Here is a 25,011-nt window from a genome sequence, read left to right as displayed (position 1 = left end):
CTGGGGATCTTGTGACTTGGTAGTGATGGATTTGCATCTCTGGAGTAAGACACTGCAGCATGGAAAAGCCCACAGGGGCAGATGTAGTGAAACTTGTCTGATTTCATCCTAACGGTCCGTATTGATCTCCTATCAAATGTGATACAGATGAGCCTTCCCTTCTCTCAAGCCAGCAGAGTTTTTCCTCCTGTTCCTTGCCTTTCACATGCACATCACCGAAGCAGTTTTCTGTACCTGTACCGGTTGATCCTGAAGACATGGGAGGGCTCTGCTTGCTGCAGGAACTGGCTGACAGCTCTTGGGATCAGGACTGGCTCCTCCTCATTTACCACTGCTGAGCACACTGGCGCTGGTGGCCACCACCAGGTACCCTCAGCACCATTAGATTTGTTGATGGGAGGCTGTTGCTTCTGGCTACTCTGGATGCAGTTTCTTTGCTGCTGTCCTTCTATATCCTATTACTTTTTTTCGTGCTGACCATTAAGTCCCAAAGACAGTTGAGAATCTAAATGAGGATTTATTTTTTTTTCCTAATAGAAATCAGGCCTCCAAATCCTTCAGAATGAATGGGGTTGGGCACACTGAGAGAAGCTTGGCAGCTGCATCTTTTTATCCTTTGAAGGACTCACTGTGTTTAAAGGTGGCTGCTTCAACAGCGCAATTTCTGTTGGGTTCAGTGTGGAAACAGGAGCCGTTAACCAAGGTTGGAGCTGGCTGGGGGTAGGATCTGTACCTGTGGGTATATGTAGTCCCTCTAGGTCTGTGGATCCCAGGCCTACACCACAAAACTACTCAGAAGTGGGGGAGGAAAGCAGAAACGGGACACCTTGTGACATGATCCTAAGAAGCTGCTTTGGTCAAAGCAAGAAGAGATGGGAAGAACAACCCCCTTTTGGAGGACTTGAGATGGAAGCAGTGTGCAACCCATATGGCCTCAGGTTTGGGAACTGGGCAAGGAGGCTCTTCTGGCACAGCGTGACTTAATCCATTTGGGTTTTCTGACCAGGTATTACCCGACCCACCTTGCCCCCCTTCTCTCTCCAACCCCTCTTGCCTCCCCTAGGTACATACATACCTCAGGCTGCGGGCATAGCCCTCCATCCACATGAATGGAGACACAGCAGACAAAAGAGCAGTACCCCTCCAGGGGACCCCAGGAAAAACTACCCCTACATGGATGGAAGCTTCAGTGAAGATGACTGGGACAAGCCCAGCAGGTACGGAGGTGTGGGAGGAGTCAGGGAGGGGCATCTGCAAATGTGGGTGTCACTGCATAGGGACAAAGGGGCATGGGAATTTGATATGTGATGGAGCGGCCAGATGTCCCCATCTCAGCATCAGGCAGCCATGGGGAGGGGTGCTGCGGTGGCGACCTGCTCTGCTGAACCACCTCCACGTTGCAGTGTTACGCTGGGGGGAGCTTTGTGGCATCTCTACCATGGCCAGGTGACATTTGTGTCTGGAGTTAGGGCAGTCTCAGCTGCATGGACCACAGGGTCTTACCACGTCTCATACTTCTGCCACGTAAAGGCTGCAGTATTTTCATAGTTTAGGTGTAATAGAAGTGGTCAGGGCTGTCCCTGCATGTGTTGGCCAGACTTTTTTGAGTAAGAATGCAGCTTCACAACAGCTCAATATCATGTAGCACAAAAAGGCCAACCAGAGTTCTTGGAGGACGAGTATGAGGTTGCACGTCCAAGTTAAAATCTCCCAAAGCTGTGACTGGACATCTCTCTCCATCATACTTTGGCCTTTCCAACACCACAAACAAAGCCATGCTGTGTGAACATGGTCAAGTTAATTTCCCAACTCAGCCAGCGTGGGAGAAATCCTGCAACACCTCCTGAGCCCATGGAGGAGGCTGTAGCTGCCCCTCGCTTCAGGTGAAAATCCTGCTGGATCTGCCCTGGGCCCGAGCCACACATGGTGGAAATGTCTCGTTGCTTTGTAACTAACCCTCCCCTCGACATTCTCCGGAGTCCCCATAGTTGTGTGTGTCGTGTTGTTACTGTCAGTTCTTTTTTTTTTTTTTTTTTTTTTTCTTCTTCTTATTTTTTTTCCTTAACTTTTGTTTGTCCAAACAAAACCCTTAGAACATCTCATGGCCATTTCCACCTATTTAAAGATGATCAAACTGGCAGGAAAGCTGGCAGCGGCGGAGACTTTGTTCTTGTTTTGCCTCTCAGCAAGAGCCAGCTCACAGAGGTCGTTGATCCCTCGTGGCCCTCCCAGTGAGGCTGCCGGCAGCTGAAGTTAGCAAATCTGAGTGCTTGAAGCCCTGCATGTCCCTAATGAGGGCTCCGAACCCTGATGTCAAAGTGCAAGTGAAACGGTTCATGCTGCTGAGCCCTTTTTATTAGGGAGAAAAACAAATTGTCTCTAACCCTGGCTGCCTTTAGCCTGGAAAAACCTGCTGACCCCGTGGTGCGAGAGCCCGTACCGACTCATCTGTGTCCTGGATGTCTTTGTTATATTGCTGATCCGAGAGGCGAGAAACTGGTAACTGGAAGGGACATTTGCCTCTTTGGGAACCTGGGAGCAGAGGAAGGAAATGAGTAAGGGGAAAACATGAAAAATTCCTTTTGGGGGGAAATTTTGGTTTGTTTGTATAAAGTCTTGCTGGGTGTTTTTTTGACCTTTCTGCCTGGTATAAAGGCTCCTGTCCTTTTAAAGCTGATGAAAGGTAGGGGGTAAATTTAAAATACAATAAGTCATGCCAGATACCACTCTCTCCAGGCAGGCCACGATCCCACAGGGAGCAAAAGCGTGCGTGTGAGAGTTTATGCCTGCTACAGACTCCCATTTAAACCAGCGGATGAAAAGCAAAGTGTGTGCGGAACACTTTGCAGTTAGTAGAGATCTGGAAAAAGCTCTATTAATATATCAAGGGGTCATTATATATTTAATGGAGGCCAACCTCTCTTTGACTTGTACTCAAGTAAAATATTTGGACTTTGCTAAGTGGCTTTGGTGGATGAGTGTCCCTTCCCGTCTGCAGTGCTGATGACCATTAAGCCATGCAAGATGCTGCCAGATGTTGCAGATGTGGAACCTCATCTGTGCAGCTCCTAATAAGATGCGTAGAAGGTGCCTTAGGGCTGCTCTGGTGTCGCTGTCCCCTTGGGGTCTCTCCCCATGACACATTAGTGGGTTTATTGTGACCCTGATTTAATACTGCAGAGAGTTTCCTTCAGGAGGCTCCTGTTAAAGTGAGCACTGGTCGTCTGAGTTGTGCACAGCCTGGTGTTCAGTAAGCAGAGTCCAGTGTTCTCTGGCTTGTTCAGAGGACGTCAGCGTGTTTAATTACCGTTTGCTTTAGAAGTCTCAGAATTGACCCTGGCTTCTAGTCAGGCATGAGATGCTGAAACTGCCAAGGTGGGGAACTGCAGAAGCCCCAGCAAGACATGCCCTGTGTTCATTTTAACGTGCATTTGTAACCAGCTTGAGAGAGGTTCTCTCTGGGTTTACTCTCGGTTGTAGACAGAACTGGTGGCAATCTACGTGGCTGTAAGTGCCGTCAGTGTTATATAACAACAAAAGAGGCCTCCTGAAAGTAACAGCTCACATCCCAAAGCAAATGAAATTTGGTTTGTGTGGGTGATACATGACACTGTCAATATTGCTGGTAGTAGCGTGTGTTGGCTTGTCCAGCCCAGGGCAATCATTTTATATACATCTTTGCATTACTTACTCTCATAGAGACCTAATGTATTTATCATTTTCTCACCATGTCTGTTACCCTCTGTGTTTTTCTCTCTCTTCTCAGGTGTTCTGTGTCTCAGATCTGAGCTCTATCCCATCAGCCTTTGTACTAACAGTCTCTGAGGCTCCTGGTTTACCCATAACGCATCCTTTTTTCTTTCACTTCTCTATTTCACCAAAACGTCTTCCTAAACCTACAGTCTTCCTACAGGCACTTTTTAATTTACCCTTTGAACTTTGACATTACTACACCAACTTAATTCTTCCTTTGAAGGACACTTGCCCTGTTAGTAAATGCATGGAGGTCTCGTATTCGGACTCTTGTCTGAAAAGTTCATATTGTTTGCTTTTGTATATGAAGACTCTTCAAGTCTCTGCTTTTACTGGTGAGACACTTGCTGTAGCCTTGCGGCTTTCATCTCGCTGCAGAAGAGTGCTGACAATGTTTGGTTCCTACGTTACAACAGATACCCCAACCGCCAAAATGGCCTTGAGACCACTCACGAGGATAATTTTTGGCGTGTTTTTGGAGAAGCTTTGGAGGATTTGGAAACATGCGGCCAGTCTGAACTTTTGAGGGAGATTGAGGTAAATCGCTTTCTGGATTTGCTACTGACTGGTTTGCTCTTGCCATAAATGTTAGACTGTTTCCCCAGATCATCCCTGTGCTGCCAGTGGTGTGAAGAAGGGTTCAAGTTTAATGCGTGTCAGTGTTTGCGCTAATGGATAACGATGTCTCATTAGGCAGTTGCTTGTGTGCACTTTTTCCCCGAGCCAATGACTTACCCACCAGGAACTCCATGCTCTTTTGGCAAACTGTTGCTGGCCAACAATCTTCAGATGACTGTTGGCAAACCTTCCCCATCAAATGGTAAACCCTCTGCTTGGAGAGACATTGTCTGTCCAAAGCACTTAAAGGCCAAGCAAAAGGAGCCCCCCAAAACCCCACGGGGACTAAAGCCTTGGCTTACCTCAAATATAGACAGGCCCAACATATATCTTGCATTCAGCTGTCACTCTGCCGGAAACTGTTTCAGTGAAATAGGTAATTGGAAGCTTTTCAGCTAGCCTTCCCCATGGAAAAATCTGAGAAAGTAATTGCTTCCTGCAGAAATAAAGGTGTTTCCTCTCTTCACAAACCACTTTCTCTTTTCTTTATCCAAAATGCTTTGGAGGTCATGTTATTGTGTCCGGTTACAGGGTGAGGAACCCAGGTTTCTGAGCCGTGGGATGCAAATAAAGGCTTTCCTCGAGACTGTTGAGCAGTGGGAAGCAAACATGCCTGGCAGGATGGGGCCCGTGCTGCTTCGCTCCCTGATTCAGCTCCCGTAGCCCAAAAGAAGGAGTGGGACCCCACGAGCTCATCTCTCCCCCTGCCTTTGGGGTGCAGAGGACTGGCAAATGCTCACTCGGTTGTGCCCTCTGTCACCTCCAGCGGGAGGTTTCTTTATGCACAATTGTGTATCATTTAGGCTTCAGCAAAAAGGGCAATTTCCAAATAATTGGAGATGGAAAAGGAAAGTCCTGTTTGGTCTGTATGGTGACAGGGGACTTACAGATTGTTCTTTCCTCCTTGATCCTTAGCAACTCCCAAGTGGAGGAGGAAGTCTCAATTAAATTCATTGTGCTGAAGCATGAAACAGTGTATTTATTATCTTAACTGCTTAAGAAAATGCTGACTTAAAAAAAAAAAAAAAACAACACCCAAACTCCTGGCCTGCACAAACTGTTAATTTCTCCCCTGGATCACTTATTTCCTGGACCTGACAGTATTTAGAAATTAGTTCAGGCAGCCACTGTCCACCTTTCTGAACTGTTGTTGACTGCTTAAGAGAAAGTACCCCTCTGAAATGATGTGTAGATGTTTCTCTTCTGCATAACGGCTGGCATCTAAATGTAAAAGAAAGGATTGGCTGGACTACTGTGAAATGCCAGGATAGACAAAATAGCTTTCTGCCCAATCCATTCCTTTTCCAGAGTTCCGTGGTGCAGAGGTGCTGTCTTAAGACTTTGGAGCTTGGACAGTTATAGCAATGCTTTTAAAAATGTAAAGAAATTTTATGAAAAGCTGAGTATATCTGGGGTTTTGGTGTATTTAGCACATTTCTAGAATATTTTGGAAAGTTCTGGGGACAAAAGGAAAGTGCTACTTTTCTTAGTAGAAGTCTGATGGTTTTCAACTCCCCTTTTTATCGAATCCAAAGTACCACTGATCTGTTCCTCCCTCTCCATGTGCCCATCCTTCCTGAGGCATGGTATGGAATATGCAGTTCACTGGGGCTTTTGCTGGATCACAGGTTTCTAAGCCCCAGCTCCTGGCCTCCTGTGATTTTATGACAGTTACAGATTTTATCTTTCTTAGAATTATTTTTTTAAAATTTGACCCTTCATTCCCTACAGTTGGAAAAAAAAAAATATTAAAAAAAGTGTGATGCAAGATGACCCAAGATAGCCAGGAAACAGGTTTGCACACAGTAGCAATCCAGCCCCAGACTATGGGGTATGGGTAGAAACGGGCTTTTCCCAGGATGTCTAATGGAGTGGCTGCTCCTGCTTTGCTTTGAGGGCAGCCAAGACATGGGGAAAAGTAACGTGGGGCAGTCACAGGCTGGAGAGGTCCAGAATTGTCCTTTCTGCTGCTTGCACTTAGCCCAAAGCACCTTCCAATTTACTTATGGTGCTGCAAGGAGTATTTAAATACCTTGAAGACAGAGGAGTCAACTGCTGTTGGGTACCGGCTGGTTACGGTGTTTGCAGCACACGAGGGAGGACAGTAGCACAGCGTGCACAGACCTTTCTGTTCTCCTCGCTAGTGCTGCAATGCTGGCGTTGGTACGGCATGGTGCAGTGTCCTGGGGGTGCTGAGGCTGCCCGAGGTCAGTGAACGAATGTGCCCTGGTTGGCTGCGCTGCTGTTTGTTAATCTGTGTTTGAAGTATGTGGTAAGTCAGTGTCCTTCTAGCACGTAGCAGGTATTTGAGTTTTGTCCAGACTCGAGTGGATTAAGTCATTTTTGTGTGAAGACCTGAAAAGTGCAAAGCTAAAAGGTTTTCTGTATTTTATCCATGTCTCTTTGGGGATAACGTGTGTAGTGCTGGCATTTTCGTACTGCCACCAGAAATCACTTTATTTGCTTTTGTTCCAGCTTGGAGCAAATAACTGGAGGGTCTTGATTAGGGATTTAGTAATGAAATATCAGTAATATTCCCCTTGTGCGCAGCAGCAGTTGCTTTTTGACTTGCCACGTTTAGCTTTGCAGAATTTTGCTATCTGCTCCCTACCTTTCCTTTCCTTTCTTCTCCCTTTTGACATTTAATGGGACTGCAGACCCTTGGAGCCTGAACTTTGAAATGACAGTTTTCATTATGTCGTTTAAATGGACTGTGTGACCTGGAGTCAGTTGAGGTTCCACAGACTGGATTCTTGACTCCTTCGTTAGCTTTGATCAATGTAATCTCATTAGTGAAAAGCATTGCCAAATGGAGTAGAATCTACTTAGGGGCATCTTTTAATGGATGCTATCAAGGATGACCAGGTTTAAATACTACTTAATTTCATATTTTTAACTCAGTTTTGCTCTGTGACAGCTCCCATTTACTGACAGATAAAATCCTAATTTCTTGCTGAATTGGCCTCAGTGGAGTCCAAGATATTGAGTTCCCTGGGCCATTGCCAGCACCGTGCGATGCTGACGGTGAGCTGCAGCCCAGCCCTCGGGGTAGGTTGGAGAGCCAGGCAGACAGTGGTTTCTCTGGAAGCCCCCTGAGGTTGAGATGTTCATCCTTCTTGACTACCAAGAAGGTTCCTGCACAAGATGAGGTCTGCCTGGCCCTGTCTGCATAGAAGGGGCCATCAAAAAATATGGAGATGCTTCCTTCTGGGATAAAGCTTCATGTTGGGGTGGGAGTGGAGAGTACACAGCAGGTCGGTGATAGACCTGGAAGCAGTCTCCTGAGGTCTGGAAATGCCTTTTATAGCTAACTGCAGAAGAGCTTCTTGATTAATGAGAACAGTGGTGCCCTCCTGTTGTCTGTGCCACTTTTGTTGCCGTGTGCTCCATCTCCTCCTGCTGCTGGGTCAGCAGAGTGACTTTGTGCCCTTGTCCTACAGGCATCCATCATGACAGGGAGCGTGCACAACCTGGGCCTGGAGAGCAGCAAGCTGCTCCTGGACTCTGTCAACCCATCAGGACTAAGTCCGTTGAGGAAAGCAAACTCAAGCTGTGATGACGGGCAGACTGAGGGCAGCAGTTCTCCTGCCAAGAAGAATGAAAGGAACCTGGACATGAAGAAGATTGAGAAGGAGATGCAGGAAATCATGTCCCCTACCCCCCTTGAGTTTCACAAGGTTTGTGTTGCTACAGCACTGCATACCTTGACGGTTAAAGCTGTAGAAGCTTTGCAACCTTGTAGAAAATCTGTCTTGATAGGCACCCTCAGAAAATGCCTCCACCAAGGTCTGCAGCAACAGTTTTTAGATGAAGCAAAGATTAAGGTGAAGGGACCTCTTCGGAAGAGTAATGGGATTTAGCTGCCATGTTCGAGCAGGGTTCAAACCTGTGCTTTGTTCTTTCTCTTTATTATATGAGAATTCCAGGTCCTTGTGTTCTGGGGTTTATTAATTGGTGCTATCTGTACAAGCGAGAGAGCTCAAAGTGTGGCCCTTGTGGAGACCCATCAACCCTTTTCCAGTAGCACACTTCATTCAGTAGGCCACTTTTCATATAAAAAATAACTTATAATAACTTTAAAATAACTTATTTTCCCTCCCCTTCCACTCTACCCCCAGCCTTTCCTGAAGGGCATGCAAATGGTGGGATGTCAGTGTTGGGATACCTGTTTGAATTCAGTACCCAGCTGAATGTAGCCAGTTTAAGCATGGTGCAAAGCAACAGTAATTAGAGAAAGTAATTAACTGTAGATGCTGCTGATACAGAATGCAGGCACGGAAGGGAGCTGGAGAGGTTTCAAAAAAATTGATTGCCTTTTTCTTTCCTAGTGTGACTTTAGAATGAAACCTGCAGTTATGATAGCTGGAAAAAACAACTTTTTCATGTTTGATCTGCTCTCGTCCTTCAGGGCATGGCTAATGTGTCCTTAAATAAAACTCCTTCATACCTGAAGGAGGAGAGCTGTGTAATTAGGCATGTCATGTAGGGTGACTCTTCATTCTGCTGGAGCATCAGGTGTTGGCTGTGTTTGGAGATGAGGTTGAGGCCAGGTGGGCTGCTCCTGTCCATCATCCTGGGCACTGTCCTTCCCAAGGACCACACATCCATGAGGCTCACCCAGCCAAGAGCACAGTGATGGAGTTAAAGCCTCATGGTGGAGATGCACTCCGGGTTCATGGGAGATAAAGGGAGATTTTGGTGGTGGTGGTGAATTAGTTGTCCCTGGCTCCCATGTTACTCCATGGCCAGATACACTTCCAGCAGGGCACTCCTCCTTTAGATGATGCCAAAGCATGACATGCTCAAGGGAAGGGCAATGAGGTTACCCATTTCTTCTTCTCAGTACGTCAGCACCTATAGATACGATTTTTCTGAAAGGAACTCGTGAATAATATGGAGAAGTTTAGATGTTCCTGTGGAGTGATGTATTAAAAATGAGCTGTCTTCACATTTGACACACTACATTGAAAATTCCCTGTGAACATGTTGATTTTTTGTGTGCTGGTCTGGCATACACAGAGGGTGCACAGTGTAGCCTGGGCCAGGGCAGGCGATGCTCCATTAATAACAGTTGCTTTGTTGCTCTTTGGGTGGAATACGGCGGCTGTCTGTACTACACTGCTTGCTTTTCCTTCCACGTTCAAGGGAGAGGGACTGTTGTGGTTTTGGTTATATGCCAGTCACCAAAGCACTTCTCCATGGGATCTACCCAAGATTATAGTGTCCGGTAAATAAGGCTCAATCTGTATTAGCTGCCCAGGCTAAGAAACATCTGCCCAGGGGACCCAGAGCAGAATTGCTGTAGGTCCGCACACATTACCTATGTTACTCCTATCCTGCCAACCCCAGCCCTCCTTCTGCTGCATTAAAACATGTCTTTTCTGTTTCTGCCCCTCCAGATGACACTTCACAAAGACCCAGAGAGCAAAGACTTTGGATTCAGTGTGTCGGATGGCCTGTTAGAAAAAGGTGTCTATGTAAATATGGTCCGTCCGGATGGGCCAGCAGATCAGTGTGGCCTCAAGCCATATGACAGAGTGCTTCAGGTAATAAATGCAAAATGCAGTTCTGGAGGCTGGGACGGAGTGAATGAGTGGCTGAGAGGAAGAGAGAAGTGAGACCCATCCATGGCAGCACTAACTTTAATGAAAGGTAATAGTTAGCCAACTAGGTGAGCTCATAGCCACCGAGCAAGACCTGTGTTTTATAATGAGAAATCACTAGGTAGTACCCCCAGGTGGTACCCCCAGGTTACACCTATTCCAGGACACAGCCTGTCCCGGCACTGGCCTTTTTGAGCTTGGGCAGCTCAAAACAACCAAAAAGCTGTGTTGCTTCTTGTCCTCACCCTCGGTCCCTTTCCTGTCTTGTAAGAGGGTGATTTTTGGATGAACTAGACTGTGTTGACCAACACGTGTTCCTGCGAAGCCCCATGTGGAGTTAAGTGGTGTTCATGAATCTCCGTGCATGCCTTTGACAACAAAAAGAGTTTTCTAGGAAACAGATCCTTCAAGCAAAGTGTTTTTCATGGATGTTTTTCTTTGAAAGATACTTGATTTGAAATAGCTGATGCAGAAACAGAATAAAACCTGTGGTCAAAAGCACAGTCTGTAATAAATGTGACATGGGCATATTGGACTACCAGAGGGATGCTAAGAGCATGGTGAGTTTTGGAGATGGAGAGGAGCTTTGTATGGATGAATACTAACTATTTTAGCTTTGGGGCAACTCAAACAGCAACTGGGAAAGTGCAACCCCAATGGAAAAATTGCCACCATTTGGAAATGCAGATATTGTGACCATATTTGGAAACAGAAAGCTGTTTTACTAATTTCTAGGCGGGAGTTGTTAGCCAGTAGGATTAGAGCCAATATATTATGTACATCAGGTAACTGGAGAACTGGCAGCGCTGTGGGGAACCTTGTTTAAGCTTGTTATGGTCTCTAGCCAATTGGCTGCTATACAATTATTCCTTCTCGGCTTCAAATAAAAGATGGTGCAAGAATGAACAAGAAGCTAATTAGGCTCTGGGCTGCCTTTCTGTTGAATGTTGGATGTGTCGCTTTTTGCAAGTGCCAAGTGCTCTGGGAGGTGTGCCCAAAATCCTAAACAGAGCGGCATGGAGACTTCCGACACCCCCCTTCCACATGCTGCACTGCCTGGCTTACACCTACAAAAAGAAGAGGAGATTACCATCGTGTTGATGTGTGGAGTTGTGAATGAGGGATTGCAGGGTATGGGCAACTCCTGTCAAGAAGTACAGAGATGCGTTGCTGAGGATGCTTCACAGTGCTGCTGATTATGGGCATGGTGGTGTGCCTGAAGGTCAGTGGAACACCTCGTCCCTGCTGTAACAGACCCTCTGCCTCTCAGCTGGATGGATTAGCTGGAGCACGGCGTTGCACTGATGGCACTTCTGCGCTGGAACTGCCTGGCTGGCATAGGGCAAAGGCAGAGCAAGCTCATGGCTTATTTCTCCTTGTCCATGTGTGGTCTAGAAGTGATCCTTAGTTACTACACTGTAAGGAGCAGTACTGGGATCAGCTGTGTGGACACCAGCTAGGGCAAGGGGACACTGCTACCATCACAGAGCCCAGCTCCATGGGCATACATTAATGCTGGGAAAGGGTTTTGGGTGGAAGGGTTGCATGGACTCATCCAGCCCTTACCCAGAGAAGGAAGCAACGCCTGGCCTTGGGGGTTATGTTCGCTCCAGAGGTGGGTGGGAAATTCCCTTCTCTGCTTCCCCTCCCCATGCTGTTTGCCAGCCCTCTCCATCCTGGAGTTGTTGTGGCACCAAGCCCAGGTGCTCTGGTAGCTGTAGGCAAGAGAGTTGGGGTGGTTCTTGCAGGTGACCCAGCCTAGAGATGTGCTTGAATGTCTGCAAGAGTCAACAGTAAAAGTGCTTTCACTGCTGAATCCTGCAGAGAGAATTTGCAGCTGCCTTCTGAGCCCACATGAAATGCATCCAGACTCCTCTGAAACGAAGGATATAAATGGGGAGAGGAGAAGCAGAAACTGTTTAGTCTCAATTTACCGCTGGCTGAGCTGGAAAATGGTTGACAGAAGCCTCAGGGTCTGAGCTGTATTTATTTTCTAGGCACTGAATACCCCATATCACAAATGTAAGGCCAGTAAAAGCCATGGTGGCAACAAAAATCATGTAAAATGGCAACCTTTTTCCTACAGGCTTGAACTGGAGAGCTGGTTTTGAGCCCTGCAGTATTAAACACTGCCCCAGAAAATTAAATACTGCCCCAGAAACCGGGGGTCAGGGTTTATGCCTGGTCTAGACATTTTTTCTCCCCCTTCCTCTCCCAGTTATTGCATCATTTCTCAGCTAAGCAAGGATGTGCTCAGCCTGCAGGGGTGCCCCCACTGTGCTCTGCTGTGAACCTGGAATCAGGGACCCCCAAGAGTTGTGTGTTTTCACAGGTGTGGGTTTAGCACCAACCTTGCATTTTCTATCTAACAAACCTGGTCTTTTTGTTGTTCCTCCCCATGGCACATCCTCAATCCATCCCGGCAGGTAAACCGCATCCGGACAAGAGACTTTGACTGCTGTCTGGCTGTTCCCCTGATTTCGGAGGCTGGAGATAAGCTGGACCTGGTGATTAGCCGGAACCCCTTGGCGCTGGCTGCCAACGCTCCCCTGGAGGGGAACAGAGAGCTGCCAGCACAGGTGGCCCATGGCGCCGAGGTCAAGGCGAGTGTCCAGACGCTCTGAGCAGCAGGAGCAGAGCAGGTGGTACCCAGGGCCTCTGCTGAGCCATTGTGGTATTTGGGGTGTTTTTCCTGGTTTTTGCACTGGTATTTGTAAATGCTGTGTGTACCATCACCTGCAAGCGGGGAGGTGGGTCCTCAGTGAGCCTGTAGACCGCCAAGTGTTGCTGGGAGGGTCAGAGCTGGATGCGCATCGTGGGCTGTGGGCAGCGCTAGCGTTGGGATGAGCTGCTGATGGCAGGAAGGAGCATCCACAGCCATCACCCATGGCGAGGCATCCCTCTGTGCCCTGGTCATTGGAGTGTGTGGGGTCCTGCCTCCGACATCCTCCTCACCCTGAAGGCCTTGGCCGTCCTATAAACACACATGGTGCTATTATGCTTCTTGTTTGCTCGTTAATTGCGTACAGCAAGACTGAATCGCCTTTCCTTTTCTGTTGTGCTCAGCTCCACCCATTAAATACTCCCGATAAATTGATTTGCACAGCCCCTTGCACTCCTGGTGCAGAGCTGTGGAGAGCCCTGTTTAAAAGATATTTCAAAATGTGCTTGAGAGTGGCTAGATGCAATTCTTTTTCAAAAATTAGTGTTTGCTGCTGCCTCTTATCAGCCCCATCCACACTCCCTGCCAGGGCTGGCTTGCCCTGCAGTGGGATGAGGTGCCTCATCTTGCCGTTGATTCCTGTGAGCAATGTGGTTACCTGTGCTGGAGTAGTTACTACAGAGCAGAGGGCTGTACCCAGGGCTGGAAGGCCTTGAATACCTGCCCAGATCCTCAGCCACCTCGTTTGTCTGGGCTTTATGGAGAGCCCTTACTTGCAAACCTGGCCCGTGCCTGCAAGTCAGTAGCAGAAAAGCGATCTTCCCAGGGCTGTCCCTGATGTTTTTGAATTACTAAAACCTTGTTGTCTCCCCTCAGGCAGTGGCGTGAGAAGCCCTTCATTAGATGGAGGCTGTGTCCCCTGTGTCCCGCGTGGGCTGTGCGGTGTGTGTGCCCACGCAGGTTCGGCTGCTCGCCCCCGGCCACCCGCCTTTGCCTGTCACTGGCCTTTCCGTGGCTTTGCAAGCATGATGCCCTGTGGTCGCTCCCCTCCCTCCTGAAAGCCCCCAGCCCCACAGGGAAGAGGGGTTGTGATGTTTGCGTCAGTTCCCTTATCGGCCTGCCATGTTTCACGTGTTAGCACTTTATGATGATGTTCATGTGCTGGTGGTGGCGTGAACCTGGCATCGCTTTCCCCAGGAAGGCTCGGGCACAGTGGCGGCGAGCCTGCTGCCCCCCACTCACCCCATCAGTTCCTCCATCACCAGCTGTGCGCCAGTGGTGCGTGTAGGGTGTTGAATGGGTGTATGGCACAAGTTATTGCTCTGTGAGCCAGGACTCATCCCTCCACCATCTGTCCCCGAGCCACTTTGTGACTCCGTCCCTCTGCAATAGCGCAACGTATCAGGGTGTTTCTTCCAGACACGTGCCCGGCCCCATCCTGCTATTTGTCGTTGTAGCCATTTTCTCTTTGAGTATGCAATATCCCATACCATTGCTGCCACAACTAGATAATGTGCCATAACTGATACTGTGGAGCATTGACAGTGCAGCCGAAAGTGTTTTTATATGCAATATTCTGAGCAGCAGAAGCTCACTGGGGCTTCTTATAGGTTTTTAATGAAGACTTTTGTTAAAGGCTTTAAAAAAAAAAAAAAGGAAGAAAAACTTGGTCCTTGTATCCCTTCCTATGCATTTTGAATGATATGAAGATGAAATGCATTACTTAAATGTGTATTTTTATCCATATATTAGAGTGTATTCCTTGTAAAGTATTTTTATATGCTAATTTTCTTATGTATCTATGAAAGCACAATATTTAAAAGTACAGCATTTCAAAGAGTATTTTAGTCCTGTTTTGGACTTATTTGTAAATCTCTGTATTTAAATGGGATTGCAATGACTTTGACTTTTTTTTTAATTAAATAAAAGCAAATGAAATTCACTTTTTCTGTTTTGTGCCTCTTTCTGCTGGAGGATGAAGGTGAGGCAGAACTCTGCTTCCAGCCCTATTTTAACTCGCCAGAGCACCCCTGGTTAGGACACACCTTGAAGGACAAGGTTGGGCCACGTAGAGGGTTTTCTTGGGGGGCCACTGCTTGTAGGCTACCAGTGTAGGGCTGGGGTTGTCCTTTGCTACTGTCCAGCAGCAGGACGTGGGTTGCTTCCCTCCCTGTGGGCATGCACATGGTTACAGCAAAGCACATGGTGGCTGTGACGTGGCTATGGCAGTGTTTGCAAAGCTGTGGTTAATCCCTGGGGATGGGTTAGGAAACTGCTGGAGGATCATGTGCTGGCAAGAGGTGTCTCACCTGGTGCTTAGCACCCTGCAGCTCTTAGTGGGGGTGCCCTGAGGAGCTGCGCCGTGGTTGCCAAATTATCCCACCTCTGAAACCAGGTATCCAAAGATATGACTGCTGCGAACCCAGAATGTAGTTCTTTGTGTCCGTGTGTTGAGGATTTTTTTCCCTTTACTCTTACAGTGGGGTTTGGGGCGCCCTGCACTCCCAGTGGGGCAGCACAGGCTGGGACGCTCCCCGGAGAGGGCCATAGGGAATCTGTGCTCACTGGCATGGAAAGCGTGAGCTGGGTTTCGCAACCCTTCATGGCCAAGTGGGTAATGCAGGAATTTTTGGAGACCCTGAGCATGGAATGGAAATGCTCCTGGTTAGACCTGGGGAATCATTGCCACATAAACAAGCCTTATCTGCCATCTCTGGCTGCCCTCCTGGGGCGCAGACTTCTGAACAAAGCCCCTTGCAGCTTTGGCACCAGGGCCTTGCCAAAGTCGCGCCGAGCCAACCGAGGCACCGGGGCCATGGCCGGTTTAGCGAGCACCCGTGCAACGTGACCTGTGGGGTGTTGGAGCGAACAGCAGGGAAAAGGTTCGCACGGTGCTGCTCCCCTGGTATGTGCTGCTGGCACCTCGGTGGGCAGCGTGTCCTCCTGCTAACGTCAGTCACGTCAGTCACCTCGTGTCCCGTGTGCCTCGGCTCAGGGAGCCGGCTGCCAGCTGTGGGCAGGTGACAGCCACCCGTGGCAGGTAGATAAAACCCTTTGGCAGCAGATCGTGGCACTTAGTGGCTTTTTTAATTACTTCTTTATTGTATTTTGACCTGAGACACATTGCGGTTGCTGCCTGTGCCAGTATCAGGCTGCTCAGCCCAGGCACTGAAGGCTTCACCGATGGGAGGAGAAATCCGTGACAAAGTCCTTAAATCGCACCCAGCCAAAAGCCCCCGGATAAAGACAGCTGTGGGGCTGATCCTGGGCATGGGATGCTGGAGCCTCGGCAGTGGTCAGGGCCTAATGCACAAACGCTTTATTTTTCATAAATCACGGCCACCTACGTGTTGTTTTTTCTTTCCCTACCTCAAACTAGGATTTAAAGAAAAGCCTCTCTCGTGTGGCCTTCACCTGTTGGACTGAACAGGCCATCAGTGAGCCTGAAATAACCAGGAAAATAAATGTTGGGATTTTGGGTTTTTCTTCCTGTTGGGCTTTTTGGTGTATTTGAAACCCCTGGCAGTGGTATCGACAGCAGCAGCCGCGCCCTGGGATGGCAACTCATGCAGCGGCAGTCTGCGCCCCGTGAAGGGACCATGGAAAGCTGGTGGCTGCAGGGACAGCCTTGTGAGGGCATCAGCTCTCGTTTCCAATAAATAAAAGGAAAAAAGGGAAAAAGAAGGGTGAGGGGGTGGGGAAGGTGACTTTCTCATGTAATACTCAGCATATGCCCAGCTGAACTTGGTGAAATGTGGGTGGAGGGAAAACAAAGCACCGGTGAAGCCAGGCCATAGGCTGGGCAGGACTGAAATGGTGTGGGCTGGGACCAGCACTAACCTTCAGGCTCAGCCAAAGTCATTGCTGAAGGGGAAGGGGGGAAAAAAAAGCCCAACAAACCAAACCACTGCTGCTGCTGACCCAGGGATGCCTTAGCCCTTGCTGGGCAGTGCTTGAAATTAGAGGGGACACAGCTGTGACTGCTGATCCCCACTGAGCCCAGCTGTAGCCCATACCGTATGATGGGATGCTCAGTGATAAAACTGGGGAGAGTGGAGGTGGGTGGGGGTCGTCACTGTTGGGGAACTGGCCAGGCATTGCTTGGTTAGTGGTAATGGTTTTCTTTTGCATTACTTCTTTTTCTTGGTTTTGTTGTTTTCTTTGTTGTGGGTTGGGGTGGGTTTTTTTCTGCTTTTTTTTTTTTTTTTTTTTTTTTTTTAATTATTAAGCTGTCTGTCTCCTAAGCCACAAATTTTTGTACTTTTACCCTTCCAATGCTCTTCCCCGTCCACTGGGTGAGGGGGTGAGGGAGGGGCTGTGTGGGGCTGAGCTGCTGGGGGGGGGGGTGCAGCTGTCGCGGACGTGAAGTCAGATCAGTGAGCTGGGCCAAGCTGCTTATGAGCAGGGCTTTTATTATTTTAAAATGGAATATTTTATAAGGAGGAAAAAAACCACAATGAACAACCCCACAATAAATAACAGGTTTAAAGGAAGAACGGAGCTACTCAAAGACCAAAAAAAGAGCATCTGAGAGCATAATTGGTTTATAAAGGAAAGTTTTATTTTCAGTTATAAGGTGATTACAAACTCATCTAAAAAAGCAAAGATGACTTAAAAATATCCATATACATTTTATTTATCTAAAAAGCAAAACAGAACCTGCAAAATACAAACATTTACCATATACACAAAGGCTACGGGGTTTTTTAGGATTAAATTACACTCCAGGATTTTTTTCAAATACAAATATTCCGTTTTGGAACACACAAAAAATGTTTTAAAATGTTTTAAAAATATTTTAAAGTTGTTTTTTTTAAAAAAAAGTTCAGATGACATTTTTAAGGAGGCCATCGTCAATGCCTCCTCACTGTATGTGCTACTCATCACATTACTGTAGTCACAGTTGCTAGGAATTTAAATAATAAAAAAACCACCACTGTTTTTTAGCCAAATACATCAAACAAGCTGGACCACCTCTTATAACGTGAAGTCCCTGGCAACGTTATCAGGTAACAATCACAATATTACACCGGAGAAAAACAACATCCTATTGAACAACGAGCACTTCAGAACAGTACTGGGATGCTGAAATGCTGAGAGACTGCCGCTGGCTTCCAGGACAGGAGCAGATGACAAACTTGCCCCTTCAGGTATGTTTGGGGTTTTTTTTTCAGTCTCTCAACATGATTTTGCCACTGTTCTCTTTTTTTTTTTTTTTTTTTTTTTTTTTTTTTTCTTTATATGTTGAAAAAAAAATCAAATCTTTTTAACATCTCAACTGCAGAAGCAGATAGATTTAGAAACAATATGTATCGTGCTAACATGTACTATGCTACAGGACCGAAGCCTTCCCCTGTGTATGCACACACAAAAGCACACTTGCACAGTTCCTTAGTGTAATCGTTGCACTTTTTTTTTTTTTTTTTTTTTTAAATTTTCCCCCTTTATTTCTTCTGATTTCTCCAGTCAGCCCATGTTTCCCCTGTGCTGCAAATGGGAAAGTGAGCCGCACTGTCCTGCTGCACACCACAGAGCCAGACCAGGAGAAGAAGCCTCAGAAAACTTGCCCCCTTTTAAATTGTTTTTAATTTACTTTACTCCTACAGCTCAAGGATGTGTAAAGCTTGTGGCAATTAAATTCTGACACTTTTACTGAGTATTTCAAACCAGGACACAGCAGTGATACAAAACCAGCTGTGGCTGCTCTGCTTTTCAGCAGCCCAGCAGTACCAGCAGGGTCGGGCTCTTTCCCAGTTGCAAGCTCTGTCACTAAAGTTTTCCACCTCTGATGGGGATGGGTGGGGGGATTTGTTTTCTTAATGTTTTCAATCTGCAAAATTCTGAGCTCATTTTTTTTTGTTTTGTTTTGTTTTGGTCAAATGGCATCTGAAGCTTTTTCTGCTTGTTTTAGGACATAGGTAAATTGAAATCACCAATTCAGACTGACAATTGGAAAAAACAGGAAAAAAAAAAAGATTTTTCCCTGTTATTTTTTAATAGACAAAAACAAATTAAGATTTTTTTTTTTTTAAGTGGAGAAGCATCATCTGTGTACAGATTTATTTTGGGCTTGGCAGCAAAGAGCCATGATCTGGTGGAGGATGCAGGGGTGGATCAGGCAATTTTCCAGCTGGGTTACGCTCAAGTCTTCTTTGAGCAAGCTTTCCCATAAAGTCAAATTGACCATTGACCCAACAGAAAAATTTCGTGACCAAAGTATGGAGCTGAGGGAGCCTCTTCTGCAGTCGTTAGTAGGTTTTTTAGGTGTCAAGCGTCACCACCTGAATACTCTTTCTTAAGATCTGCTCTGATCACAAGAAATAAAACAAGCTACCAGAGGCTGACAGTTCCTGACCTTTGCTGATGCAAACATACAAATACACAATTACATATCAATCCTAACCGCAAGGCTTTGAAGACTGGTTTTGGAGAAAAAAAGTCTGATGCAACTGCCTGAACTCACCTCACCCAACCCCCCCATACCAGGAGACTTGCGGCGCTTACAGGGAGACAGGAGAGTTTTCCAGTCCAACTTTAAGGCTTCCTTGGAGGGGCAAGAGTCCAGGATTTTGTCATTACTTTCCACCACCCTCAACTCGGGAAAGGCCATTGGGACACCCTGGCAGGTTGGCTCTTCGCAGGGATGTGGTGTCTAAACTTTTCTAGTCCTCATCCTAAACAGATCTGCAAGACTTACACACGTGACTTGCAGAGCAGGCATAGAAGCAACGTTCTCGCTTGTGTGTGTGCATATGAGGGTGAAAGATTTCATCTACTAGTCTACTTTAACACAGATTTATTTTATTTTTTTTTTACTGAAAGTGAGCAACTTCTATTGAATCTCCTTGGAAATGATGTCAGGGTCATCTTTCTTCCAAGTGTACTCCAGCTGCTTAACTAACTTGTCCACTCCATTCAATGCACAGCTTATTTAACATTTTATATACATTATGCCTCCATGAGCAGTCCTGCAGTGACCACAAGACATGGAAGCTAATAATCAGTTCAAATTCTTCTCCCACGGACAGAGTTTTGCCATGGATGCAACAAGTGGGAGCTCTGAACCTGTGTGACAAGCACGACATCAACAAAACTTAGGTCTCCTTAGCAAATAAAAACAGACAAGGAGGAGACTTGTAAAAGGCCTGTTGAATGGAAATGTCCATGTGTCTTCAGATCTACCCAACTTGGCTAACGCTGAGACAGAGAAGAGGAACCAGGAGTATCTGCAGTTGAGAAAGGAGGATGCACATAGGACTGAAACAGCTGCAGAAGATGCTGTCCTGACAGTGACATTAAAGGCTCTGCTGATGGTTGTAGGGGTTTTTTTTGGTGTTAGAGCAACTGTAAGGCTGCGCCTTTTTTTTTTTTTTTTGTTTCCCCTTTTTCCTCCTCTCCCCAAGAACAGTAGCCAAACCCAGTTTTGCTGAGCTGTTCCAGCAGACCACCCTAGCACCCCTCTGCTCCAGGAGCTGCACTGCTGCTGCGCGGTGACCACCGGCACTGTCCTAGATGGCAAGTACAGCTGCTAGACTTTTGTATTTTCATTTACCACACAAGAACAGATCCATTGTGGACCTACTATCTCACACTTTACAGAGGACTTTTCAAAGTGTGTGGATCTGTTTGGACCAGATGTGAAGGAAAGCTATGGATGAGAAGGAGAATGAGAACAATAACAACAACAAAAACCAGTTCTATTTATGAAATCATACTGTTTAAATACCAAAGTAAAGTCCCTTACAATAGATGCTCATTCAGTCATAACTAGTGACAGGTGAACTGAAAAAGTCTGGAAAACTGAGAAAAATAAGAAACAGGCTGGAGACTCTTGTGGGGTAAATGTTCCCCTTTACGTTTCTACTATGTCTTGATTTCAGTTCAGCTGGAAATAAATACTGCTGAGACTCTGCTGTTTTCAAGCCCAAAAGAACCCACAAATACAAGGGCACATGTGAAATGCGGAAAGTTGTGGGTTTTGCCTTGTTTTATTCTGATTTTAAACTCAGGGATCTGTTTCTAAAGATCTCGTGCCAGAAACTGCACTAATTTTTTCCCTGGATCCAAACCAGTTCATCTATCACTAGTCGTGATTTTCTAATACAGAGTTCCTCATTAACATAAGACAGGTAAAATAGGTCACAAGTTTTTAAACAATTAGGAGAAAAAACCACCCCAGTTGCATTTGCAGTCAGAAATAGGTAGAAAACACAGACTTCTTTAAAAATTATTTTAAATAAATTTGGCAGAGGATCATGTTGAAATGCAAATCTACCACCAAGAAAAGTTCAGAAATCTGATAAAAGTGTTAGGAAAAACTCCAAAACTGTAAAAATGTGAGTGTGCTCATTGGAACTCAAACCCCCAGATAAAACAAGAAGAATTAATTACATTTTTTTCAGAGGGGATGGAAGAGTGGAGAGGGGAACTGTTTTCCAGAAACAATAATTTCTTAGCTCTTCGTGAGTCCCAGCCCTCCTTTGCAGTCGTGCCGAAGAGCACAGCAGGGCCAGTGAAGTTGACACAGAGAACGCTTCAATGAGGTTGTTGCATATGTGCGAGACATTTTCACTTGGTACATGGAAGCGACTGATTTCAATGGCACAGTTTATAATGAAATGGGGCTGGGTTCTAGTTCTCTAGTAGTTGTACTTTGAAAGGTGTAGTATTAGCCCTCTGGTTCTTCAAGCAAAGACACTCCACAACGCGGGAGATGGCTAAATACCCCGCTGACTCGCTGGAGACATCTTTGATGTAGCCAAACCATTTTTTCCCCCTAACTAAAGCTTGTCTCAGCTCTATAGCACGGAAAGAGATGTGCAAACTGTATCTCAAACACAATTATATGACAATGTATATATATATATAAAAAATAAATCAAGCATCAGTGTTTCATCTGCACTCACAGAAACCATTAATTTAGACCCCGCACACACCCGCTGCTCCCTCTCCACCAAGGCAAGTGTGCCTGTTTATTGCAGACACTAATTGCAACTCAAAAATGAGGGTCCAAGCTGAAGCCCACTAAAAGAATTATCTTTGATCACATTTCCTTGCCTTTGCTAGTTAAAGGCTATTAAAAAAGAAAATGAGCTGTATGCCTGTTTCTTTACTTTGGGCTCATTTGATGACACCTAGTGGCTCACAGAGTTCCTCCAGTGACCTTCGGATGGCTATTGCCACTGGCCCAGCAGGTGACATTAGTTGTTTGCCATCTCCAGCTGTGAAAAATTTTCATTCATAACTCTCATAATACAGCAACCAGAAAAAAGAAAACAAAAGCAATTCTGCTGTGGCTGGTTTTGTTGCTGCAATTCAGCTATCTGATGTAAAAATTTGTATGAATTCAAACTAGAAAGATTTTGAAAGTTATAGATGCAGCCACTTTTCACTTTTTCTTTTTAAAATTATTTTGGTCCATCTCTTAGTTTTAAATCACTCCTTTTCTGTTACAGGAAAACCAACAAGCTAATAAACAAGTGTTTGTGCTGGTGTGGCCAGTTAGCCCATGGGACAAGAAAAAAATAAAATAAAACTACTGCATAGGAATGTTAAGAACTGGATACGCTCCTGTTTAACTGACAAACTCTGCCCTGACAGACTAAGCTGACAGCTGAGTAAGTAGATACAAACTCTGCTTTTATCAAGCATTTCCTCTAAATACCTTTGCATAGCCTAACTGTGGTATCATAAGAAGAAAAAACCTCTCCCTCTAATACAATGCCCACAGGAAAAGGTTGTTTCACCAGAGAAGCTGTTCCCAGCACAACCTGCTGAAGTTAAAAAAAAAACCAAAACAAAAAAAAAAAAAGCTTTTGCCCATGTTTTGGACAGTCTTCAGGCAGCAATTCCCCATGGAAACATCCACCTGGCCCACATGAAGCGGAACCCCCATTCCTATACTCTTTGTAGTGGTTTCTCTTCGCCCCCCCCAACTAACCTGGAACAGTGTGCAACTCCTCCTGACCAAATACAAAGGATTTCAGTGTTACATGTTCCCTTTGCTTTAACTTAAAACCCCAAAAGCCCCATTTCGTCAGCAGATAAGATTCATGAGCCTCATAAATATGTCTGCCACTCTCCACCCCCCCACCCCCCCCTTAAAAAATAGAATAAAATTACGGTTTAACCCAATAATGGGCAAGGAGAGTGGGGGCCTAAGTCCACTACTGCTATGTAGTAACATGGGACGAGGGACTTAGTCCTTTCGTCTGTTCCCCCAACAGTAACGAACCTCCCCCCAAATAAATAAATAAAGCAAATCCTGTTACCGAACTTGGCAAAGCATTTTTGAGATACATGGATTAAAAGCACCTGTTTACTAGAGTGATATTATTATCTCGATTACTATTATTATTAACAACGTGTTTGTTATAAATACCAGCGAAACCAGGTGTAGGTGAGTGGTTTTGTTCCTCCCGTTGGGGATGACCTGGTTTGTGTTCACCTTTGGACGGTCAGAGTCCAGAAGGGATTCTTTTTATGTTTCTGCCTGAAACCAAAGTCCAAGTGAACAAGCGAACACCTGAAGCACCCAGAGGGCAGCTGCTGCTTTTCCCCCTCTCAGCTCCTCAGCCCTTGCCCCTGCTGCCCTCCCCGTTTGCAGAATTCAAGTTTACACCGGTGCCACCACACTAAAACATGCTTTGCTGGAAAACTCAGGAGCTGGTACTCCACCTCCCTGCTCACACACAAACAGTAGGCATTCCACTGAAGTAAAAAAACCCAAAAAATCTAAAATAATTAAAAAAAAATAAAAGAAAAATAAAAGAAGAGTGAACCACGATAAAACCTGCAAATGCCTTCCTAAAGTCCTCCTCTCGTCTGTGTGACGGCGTCCCCATGCTGAGCTTGGGAGGGACGGCCGCAAGGCTTTTCACACCCAACTTCTCTGTCTCCTACACAAACTCTCTGCTCCAGCTGTATCTTAGTTCAGGGACTGTGCTAAACGTAACTGTACCCTTTCCCCAACGTGACCCTGAAGCCTGTCGTTTACCACAATTGAACCAGAGGGTGGAAATACTACACCTTTGAAAATTCTCTTGAAACAGCGTCTTTTTTAAAATCGTATCTCTCAACAGAGCTCCTTTTGTGTGTTCTGTAGGTTACCCTGCTCCCAATCATACCAGCACCTAAAATTGCTTTCTGAGACTTGAATGTATTGCTGGCGAGACAATCAATTCAAGTGGTAAGGTGTATAATATTTAGAGATAAAGATATATATATTTAAAAAAACCCAATAATAGTAAATTCCTGTAATATGTCTAGTCTGATATGAAAGCTCTCCCTCTACAGAGAGACATCTGCTGTGATTACCTTACAAAATATTAAAAAAAAAACACACACAAAAAATAACTTTCTCTGTGAGAAATAAAAATAAATCCTAGTGCAAATATAAAGCTCTGTAAACCTGGTCCTATGAGAATCTATGGTTAGTAAACGGCAGTTAAAGCAGGTTTATCCTCTCACAGAGAGAGCTCACATCATGGTTTCCACAATGATATGAGTTGGCTTGATCAATCCGCCATTCGAAGTTCCATTGGGGCAGAAGGGGGTGCCACTCTCCGTTTCTTTGGACCACCGATTCACTTCCTTGGGGGCAGCCACCGCCTTTATCCTCTGAAAGAAAGAAGAAAAGCGACAGTGAGAAGACCAAGCGACCCCTGCGTCTCCGTGCGCAGGATGGAGGACGTGGCAATCCGAGGATGAGGATGGGGGTTGTCAGAGCCGTGCGTATGCCACGTGGCTCCGCAACGACGTGGGGCCCCGAGCTGTGGAGCGCCGTGTTCAGCTTCTGCTCAGCTGCAGAGCCGGGCTTGACGCAGGCAAGTCAGAGCCGCGAGGGCACTCGTGGCATCCTGCAGCATCCTGCATGCCGGGCTTTCTGTGCTGCAGCTGCTGATCAAATGAGGCGCGTTCCCCTTCCTCATTTAGAAACAGCTCTGCCTTCTAGCCCAGCCGTTCAGTGCCAAGTGGCAACTTCTCTCCTACATCCCAGTGCACAAAGGAAGAACTAAGTGGCATCTGACCAGTGTTTACTCTCTTTCCTAACACGGCCTTTGAGGAGTGTTTTGGCTACTTTTAGACTTGTCTCTCAATTGATGGTGACAATGCAGGCAGGAAAATAAACACTCATGCTCTGGCCACAGCTGAAAAAGACCATTAACATTTGGAGGAAAACAAATGCAAGCATTTGTGCTCTGGGAAATGTTCTTTTTTAACTCTATTCTCTCTTTTTTTCCTAACCCAAAGTGCCCCACTTTCTCCTCCAAGAATACGCTGGACTGCATTTAAGATGACCTCATTAGGCAAAACCAAAACTAATCGGAAACCTTCGAAGAGAATTGCTAAGTTTCACGCTTACGCAGTCTTTAA

The 25,011-nt window shown here is 46.1% G+C and overlaps 2 protein-coding genes across 19 annotated transcripts in view; one reads left to right on the top strand and one right to left on the bottom strand.

The window, feature by feature from the left end:
- The window catches only part of GRIP2 (glutamate receptor interacting protein 2), a 293,641-nt gene extending 275,765 nt beyond the window's left edge, over positions 1-17,876 (top strand). For all 5 annotated transcript variants that reach the window (XM_080385611.1, XM_080385609.1, XM_080385610.1 and 2 more), the window contains 5 exons: positions 1,064-1,217; positions 4,170-4,290; positions 7,812-8,048; positions 9,771-9,917; positions 12,401-17,876. In XM_080385611.1, coding sequence (XP_080241737.1) covers positions 1,064-1,217; positions 4,170-4,290; positions 7,812-8,048; positions 9,771-9,917; positions 12,401-12,598 — 857 coding nt within the window. In that variant the 3' untranslated portion in view covers positions 12,599-17,876. The remainder of the gene's footprint in view (positions 1-1,063; positions 1,218-4,169; positions 4,291-7,811; positions 8,049-9,770; positions 9,918-12,400) is intronic.
- Positions 17,176-25,011, bottom strand: part of SLC6A6 (solute carrier family 6 member 6) — a 121,291-nt gene continuing 113,455 nt past the window's right edge. For 13 of the 14 annotated variants that reach the window (XM_080385634.1, XM_080385640.1, XM_080385645.1 and 10 more), the window contains one exon: positions 17,176-24,255. In XM_080385634.1, coding sequence (XP_080241760.1) covers positions 24,115-24,255 — 141 coding nt within the window. In that variant the 3' untranslated portion in view covers positions 17,176-24,114. The remainder of the gene's footprint in view (positions 24,256-25,011) is intronic. The other variant, XM_080385639.1, reaches the window with a different exon arrangement.

This window comes from Falco punctatus, assembly GCF_963210335.1.
Source record: "Falco punctatus genome assembly, chromosome: 4".
Classification (NCBI taxonomy): domain Eukaryota; kingdom Metazoa; phylum Chordata; class Aves; order Falconiformes; family Falconidae; genus Falco; species Falco punctatus.
This window is presented reverse-complemented; position numbering and strand designations above follow the sequence as displayed.